The sequence below is a fragment of the Dasypus novemcinctus genome, chromosome 16, assembly GCF_030445035.2.
Source record: "Dasypus novemcinctus isolate mDasNov1 chromosome 16, mDasNov1.1.hap2, whole genome shotgun sequence".
Lineage (NCBI taxonomy): Eukaryota > Metazoa > Chordata > Mammalia > Cingulata > Dasypodidae > Dasypus > Dasypus novemcinctus.
In genome coordinates this window covers 481994-490566 of record NC_080688.1, presented here as the reverse complement: position 1 = coordinate 490566, position 8573 = coordinate 481994, and the positions used below count along the sequence as shown (strand labels likewise).

The 8573-nt window shown below is 33.1% G+C and overlaps 1 protein-coding gene and 1 long non-coding RNA gene across 2 annotated transcripts; one reads left to right on the top strand and one right to left on the bottom strand.

Moving 5' to 3' along the window:
• Positions 1-4351: 4351 nt before the first annotated feature.
• On the bottom strand, positions 4352-5368 carry LOC131273617 (uncharacterized). Its single transcript, XR_009180865.1, has 2 exons — positions 5284-5368; positions 4352-4613 (listed from the first exon to the last, which is right to left on the bottom strand). It is a non-coding gene; the product is annotated as an uncharacterized lncRNA (long non-coding RNA).
• Positions 5369-7693: 2325 nt separating this feature from the next.
• On the top strand, positions 7694-8299 carry LOC131273677 (olfactory receptor 6J1-like). The gene has a single exon (XM_058277598.1). The coding sequence runs from the start codon at positions 7694-7696 to the stop codon at positions 8297-8299; it is 606 nt and encodes a 201-aa protein (XP_058133581.1).
• The last annotated feature ends 274 nt before the right edge of the window (positions 8300-8573 follow it).

Sequence of the window (8573 nt, the reverse complement as noted above, 5' to 3'; positions counted from 1 at the left end):
GTGGAAGGTGTACTGGTACAATATTGGAAATCTCCTAATTAAGAATAGGTTTGCTAGTATAATACTGTGAAACTCCTGTAAAGAAAGTGTACACTTATATAATAGGTAGGTATTTCTGATGAGAATCCTGATTACTGATATATTATTTGTAATTTTGAATGAGGGGTAGGAAGAATGGAATAATATTGGGAGATTTCCAAAGGGGAATGAGAACACAATTATAATATGAGCAAATTTCTGACGAGGAATGTGTGAGCATTGGTATAATATAGTGAATTTTCAAATAAGCAATAGTCACAGCAATAGTCACACAATAATAGAGTCAAACCTCATGAAAGTTTTGTGATTTTGCTTAATATGAGAACTTGATATTTTTAATAAACAAGTTTATTTCAAATTCACAAAAAGAAAAAAATAGGAAAAACAGAACTTGGAACCCTGATATAAATACTGGGGCTTTTGAAAATGAATGGAACATTGGTATCTAAAGGAGAAACTATTAATAAGGAACGGGGGTAATGGTATAATATTGCTGAACTTCTTAAAAGGAAGAAATCAGTATAATATTGGGAAATTTATGGTGAGTGTTTAGAGTACTGGTATAATACAGTGAATCCTCACAAAATAAATGGTAGAATTGATATAATCTTGGGCAATTTTAATAAGACACGGGAGCACTTGCATAATTGTTGGGCAACATCTTGTGAAAACTGTGGGACACTAGTATAATAATAGATCAGATTCTATGAAGATAGGAGGTGCATTTTAATGTTTGGTAATTCAGATGAATATTGGAAAACTTCTAATGGGAAATATCTGATGGGAAACGGGATATGAGGAATGGAGTGGGGATGGTAACTTTGGGAAAATTTTATGAGGTATACAGGCAACTAGTAAAATATTAGAAAACTTCTGAAGAAGAATGGTGATACTGGGACTATATGGAGAAATTTCTGAAATATCTAATAAAGAAGGTAAATATATAATATTTTATATATTATAAAAATTCCCAGTGAAGAACTGAGGTTCTGATATAATACAAGGAAACTCCTAATGATGAACCAGGACACTGAAAAAATATAAAGAACTTCCGTATCAGACACTGATATAATATGACAAAACATCTGAAATTGATGGTTGCATTGCCGTAATATTGAGGATATTCAGAAAAGAAATAAGATCACTGTAATAGTGTAACCCTATGGAAAAACTTACTAAGCATGGTGACACTGTCACAATATTGAAAAACACCTAATGAGAATATGGCAATAATATCATGAGAAAAATTCTTATGAGGAATAGTCAACCTTGTGTAATATTGGGAAATTTCTAATGAACAAAGGCTTCTTTTTATAACAAAACTTTTATTAGGAATGTGGACCCTGACATCACTTGTAAAACTTTTCAATGAGAATGTATTCACTGGTATCATATGGATAAATATATTAATATAAATGGGCAGTGGGAAACTTTGAAGTGTGGAAAGGGAGGACTGATATTGTGTGGGTTAAAATTCTAATGGGGAAAGAGAAATAGTGTGATGTTGGACAAGTTTTGAAGAGGAATATGAAACTGTTAACAAACAGAAACTTCTGATGAGGAATGGGGGCATTCATATAATCTATTAAGAAGTTTCTCAAATGGGGATACTGGTAAAATATGAGAAAATTCTGATGATCATGGGCTAACAGCTGATATATTGCAAAGCTTCTAAAGATGACTAAGAACACAGGTATCATATGGACAAAACTCTAAAGGAAATGGGGGCACCAATATATTTGGAATCTTCTATCAAGGAATGGTGGGCTTCCTTAATGTGGAGAAACATATCAGGAGTATCTGGGAAATGGTAAATATAAAATTTCTGATGAGAAATGGATGTAATGGTGTGATAATTGTATAATTCTGCCTGGGATTGGGGGTTCAGAAGATAAGACACTTTTGATGCAGACTAAGAGAAAGTATAACACGGCAAAAATTTGATGAGGAATGGGAGTCTTGGTATAACATCGGCAATCTTCTGAAGAGGAATGGAAGCATTAGAGTATTATGGGAGAGATTTTAATGAGAAAGGGGTAATGGTCTAATATTAAGAACTATATGAAGAGGAATATGGGTACTGCTATCACATGGAGAACTTCAGTTGATCAAAGGGGCAGTGGTAAAATACTGAAAAACAAAGAATAATAAGGTCTTATATATAATAATAAGAAATTTCCAATTAGGAATCCATGTAACTATTATAAAGAGGAATTTTTGACACTGAACTATGTTATGAAAATTCCAATGAGGAATAGGAGCACTACAGTTATATTCAGAACCACTGAGGATGGATGAAGACAATAGTATAAGATGAGGGAAACTAGACGAGGACAGGGAGCAGTGGTATAATATGAGGAACTCTGAAGACAAATGGGAGACTGGGACTTCATTGAGAAACTGAACTGAAAGCATATTCACAAATATCTTATGAAAGTTGTTGCAGTGAAGTAATATGGAGAAATAACTGATGAAATGTGGAGGAACTGGAATCACATATAGACATTTATAATGAGGAAAAGCACTGATATAATATTAAGAATATCTCAAAGAGGAATGGAGAAACTGGTATATTGTGAAATTTTTTATGAGGAATAGCAGCAATGGGATGCATATATTGAGGAATTGGATTATTGGTATAATGTTAGTAATGTTAGTAATGTCCTATAGAGTAATAGAGGCACAACTGTAATATTGGGAAATTTTTATGAAGAATGGGAACAATAGTATAATATTGGAAAACATCTGATAAGGATATATTAATGGGAATTCTGATAGGATAAGGGGCATTGACATACCAGTGAAGTTGCAATGGATTGGAAGAAGCACTATAATACTGAGAAATTTCTGATGAGGAATCAGGGCACTGGTATACTATTGGGAAGATTCTGATAAGTCATGGAACAGTGGTTAAATATTTAGAACATCCTGGGGGAATGGAGTTCCTAGCATTATATTGGGAAATGAGGATGGGGTGGCATATAATATGGGATGGTTCTGATAAGGAGCAGGAACCCTGGATTAATGTAATAGCCTTCTTATGAGAAGTGGTGACACTGTGTTACTGGTAAAGGTCCTACGAAGAGTTGTGGCTCTAAGTAATAATATTAGGAACTTCTGACAAATAATGTGGACTGTAGAATAATATTGGGAAACTTGATGAGAACAGGTTTCATCAAAACTGCTAATATCAGGATAATGACATTTATGGGCACAGGTATATTTGGAAACATCCTATGAGAAATAAGACTCTAGAATAATATTTAAGAATTTCTAATGAGGAATGGGGAGTGATAAAAGAAGGGGAATAATGGGGGATAAGTCGGGAGTCCATTTGTCAAGCCAGGCCACATGTTCAACAAACATTTTCTTTTAAGGCACAGTATTATAATTTTGCTGATTTCAAATGAGCACAAAACTAATTTATTTATTCACAATATTGTTTATATTGAAATGTGTATCATTTTTATTAAAGGGCACTGAAAATTAGTATTTACTAAATTTGTCTCATTTCTTTATTTCCAGGTATTTCTTTTTCTAAGCATATTTTCATTTCAGCCTTTTAATTATTTTTCCAACAAAAACCACTTTCCCTCTCACCATCTTCACATGTTCAAATGCAACCACATTTCAACATCCTCGTGAATTGCTGGTAACACCACAATTTTTATTACCTGGTCCTACTTCTCCTAGGTTGTACGTCTACTAGTGATGTCTTGTATTCCTTTATGTGACGCTATTTTATTTAGTGAGTCACATAATAACACATAAATCCTGAAGAGTAAGAACAACTCTGTCACCATTAATGGTTGTCAATAGATGAATAAAATGGTTAGGAATAAGGAAAATATGATATAATACCATGGTTTAAGCAGGGAGTACAAATGTACACAATTCTTACTAATAAAATGTGCATACATATAAAATGTAATTGCAATTCCTAAATAATTAAAACAATTAAAATTTTAACATTATGAGTAATTTCTCAAAGTTTTGTTTCATATACTTCTGCTATTCTATTTTCAGACCTTACTTGATATTTCCTGACTTCACATTCATGCATTTCTGTTTATGAAATACTCCTTTACATTCATTAAAGTCACCCTCTGAAAATGAGCAGTAACTGAGTTCAAGTCTCTCCAACACTGAAGGACAACTAGCTGAAGCTCTCAGGTCCTGCATGATTATAGATCATACATACATACATACATATTTGAATGTTCATGAATTTTCTCTGTGGCTGTATAGACAGCTCAGAACAACATTGTTCAAATTATTTGAAATTCCTTAGCCAAGAAAGTCTCCTGGGAAATAAAGTTTTTTACATGTATTTGTATCTCTATGGAATAGAGTCATTGAGTTTACAAAGTAATTTGAAGAGTGAGAAGAAACAAGCTTGCTGTTATTCCTCAGTAAAGTTGCCCCTGAGGGGTTCTGGCCTGCTTTTAAAGTCTTGCTAGTCTCAGTGAGACTTTCTTCTAGGTTTGTGCTGTGACAATTTCCTGTGGTAATTTGACTGGAGGATCTGGGCTCCACAGTTCCTGGGCAAACAACCATCTTCTCAGCTATGAAACCTGATTCCAAAGGAAAGAAAAATGGATCAAAATCAGGACATTCTCTTCCTTTTTCCTCAGCGAAGGACATTACACTGGGCACGGGAGACATGTTGTCAAGCAAGGTTTGGGATTATTAAGGAGAAAGTTGAATGTTCTAGAAAATGAGACTGGAAACCTACAGAGAATATTTACTAAATTATACCTAGATGTTAGGCACGAACAAAAGATGCCTTTGACCCATATTAAATGCCTAAGAATTATTTGAAGGATAGATAGTAGGCATAGTTTTGTCCAATCTAATAGATTTAAATATTTATTTTTTAAAAAGTTTAAGGAAATTATATCAATAATTTAATAATGCAGACCCTCAGAATATTTTGCTTCATAACATCAACACTTTGGTTTCTATAGTATCACTATTCCTTATCACGTTTTTCTTTAACCATCATTGAAAGACATTATGCCTACAGTTTTTATTGTTTCTTCCCTGAATAATCTCTCCCCCTCCCTTTCTCTCTGCCCTCTAGCTCTAGTTCTATGTTATCTCTATCTCACCTCTCTCTTTCTTCATCCCCCTTGCTAAACTCCTGAGTAACACCATGCAGTATTATGGTTTTAACACTTTTGAGAGCATACCAATATTTGAGAACCTGATCTCATCTTTCCATTTTACATATTCTTACATTACCTCCATGGTGACAGTCTCCTAATCCAGCTTCATTAGGCAAGAGAACCTCCACTGGAACCTCAGTTTTTGTAAGTTGAAATTTTACTTCTTTCAATTTTCTTAAAAAATAAAATGAAATATTAAAAACATCCTTATAATTTTTAGATATTTGTCCTAAGTTGCTGTAATTGAATAGTATATTATCAAAGCTGATAGATTTTAAAACTATATTATTCTACAGAATTTCATTTTATTTTTTTGGCCTATTTCAAAAATAAAAATCATACTGATACTTAATTGTAATTATGTTATATATGCAAATATATATATAATTTTGAGATACTGATCCAGGAATAGAATCTTTCTCTACATATGTTCACATTTTCCATATATTTCCATAATTTAATTAGAAATGCTACAGTTCATTTGTAATATTAATGTTGTCCTTCATACTGTTCACTTTCTGCTTTATTCAGCAATAAAAATGGAGTATGTCAAATTATTTTATTTCATTTTGTTATTCCCTGTGTTTTATCTTCCTTGACAAGCATAGTATAATCCCACTTACCTCATAAATTTACAGATATATTTGTGTTTACTGGAAATTTATTATAAATAGTATATACTCAACCTCTTTGTCTTCTGAAATTTATTATTCAATAATATACTCAACCTCTTTGTATTCTTTTTTGTCTCAATTTCTAATGTGCCTATTCATGTTGCAACATCTATTATTATTATATATTTTTTAAGTCCACTGACATATACAACAATGCTTTTTTTACTGTTTGATACATTATATTAACATATGCTTCATCAAATTGCCTACAGTAAAATTTTGTTTTTATTTCATTCTGAAAGTTATAATTACTTGTTATTGTTTTTTCAAATATTATTGATATATTGACTTTCAATTATGTGATTCATTATTTTGGAAATATTTATTTTTCCTTTTGTTTCCTTTATTTTTCAGAAACTTTCTTATTGATTTTCTTCGATTGTCTTTGAGGATCTCTTTTGATGTTTTCCTGCCTATTAAAATCACATTCTGTTGTTAAAATTTTCTTTAAAAATGACAAATCTTTTAATGTTATCTTCAAATTTGGAGTTTTCTCTGTATGTGCTGCAAATTTATATTAATTACATAAAGTGAGAATAATTCTTGCATTAACTTCTATGTAGAGAAGAGTCATCACACACATTTCTGGCTAAGGCTAAAGATTAATGCTTGATGGACATGCACACATTTCTGGAGATCTTCCAAAGCATCAATGAAATGCTAGGAGGTTGTTCTAGAATTTGTTCTGGAAAGTCTCTAATTTTTAAAAGTTTAATACACTTCATATCTCTTCCCTTTAGCTGTTTATTAACTTGCAATTTAAAAGTTCTATGATAATAGATTAACCTCCATTGACTATAGTAAAAATTAAAGAAAGCATTAGTGAAGAGTCAGTTCTATATAGGGGGTCACTTATAGCATCTAAATGATGAAAAGTTAATTTGATTTCTACATTCCAGCAACCAGCATTTTTTGCAGTTGCTTTTCACTCTAAATTAATTAAACTTGGAGGTATAGCTGCAGCACACAATTTGTGCCTTGTAGATTTAATTGAGGCCTTGTGTTAACTAGATAACATCTAGATGCATGTCAGTTCATTTGAAAGTATCAACTACAAAATTAAATAATGCTTAATAAAAATATATTTTTTGCTTTCATTCCAACTTAACCAAAAATCTTGCATATATATGTATGTATATCTGTGTGTGTGTGTATATGAAAATAAGTATATTATACTTACTGACTTTTTACATATGGGATAAAAGTAAGGATGTGGGGTTTAAAATAACTGCTAGGTAAATTGATTTTTACATATTATTAATAAGAACATAGATTTTCATATATTCTTATCTTGAAGCTATAAGAAATATTAAGCACAACTATATTTTTCAATCATGTAACTTGTTAGAAGGAATCAAATTGCCCAACTCCCTTATCTTAGAAAATTCTATTTTAGTGTTTGATGAATCATGCTTCTTTCTCTTTCTTAGTTCTCTTAAGAGAAGAGATTCCCTACTGAGCATGGAGAGAGGAAATTGGACCATGGTGACAGAAGTTATTCTCATTGGGATACCTACTACCAGAGCACTAAGGGGCATCTTATTCTTGATTTTTTTATTGGCTTATTTGGTGACTGTCCTTGGAAATACCCTTATCATTACACTGATCTTTGTGGATTACAGGCTCCATTCACCCATGTATTTCTTCCTCAGCAACCTCTCTTTCAGTGAAATATTAACCACAACTTGTGCTGTTCCCAAGATGCTGGCAGGATTCCTGTCAGAAAGGAACAGACTCTCATTTAGCGAATGTTTCACCCAGTCTTATTTTTACTTCCTCTCTGGATGCACTGAGTTTATCCTTTTTGCTGTCATGTCCTATGACCGCTATGTGGCCATCTGCAGTCCCCTTCAGTACCCTACAATTATGACCAGCTCACTCTGTATCCGGCTTGTCATCCTCTCCTGGGTTGGTGGTTTTTCCCTCATCTTCCCATCCACCATCCTTAAAGCAAAACTGCCATATTGTGGCCCCAATGAAATTGATCACTTTTTCTGTGACAGTGCTCCACTCCTCCATTTGGCCTGTGCTGACATATGTGCCATCAAGCTCATGGGTTTCCTTAGTTCCCTTGTCCTGCTCATCAGCTCCCTCTCACTTACAGTGATCTCCTATGTTTATATCATCTCCACCATTCTAAAGATACCATCAGGACAAGGACAACACAAAGCCTTTGCCACTTGTGCCTCTCACTTCACTGTAGTCTCCATGGGCTATGGGATCTCCATCTTTGTATATGTCCGTCCCTCACAGAAGAGTAGTCTCCGTCTCAACAAGATCCTCTTTATCCTCTCCAGTGTCATCACACCTCTCCTGAATCCCTTCATCTTCAGTTTACGGAATGAATCCATGAAAGATGCACTGAAGGATACCTTGTCTAAGTCCCAGGAATTCCTTAAGAGGATGAGGTACAAGTAATGGAATGTTTGAGAATCATTGCAACCATGGGGAATCTCGGTCTTACTAAGGCTTACAGTCCACAATGTGATAGTGCAAACTGGACATTACTGTATTATGTATATATATCATTTCCAATCATAAATAATAGTTTGAATGGATTACTGTATATATGTTTAAAGAGCTAAGAAAATATTAAAAATTATAATATCCTGGTGGTAATAGGACCCTTGTGGTAGATGTAGTAGTTAATATATATGTTGGTGTTAATGCTACTGGTTAAGAATGGTCAAAA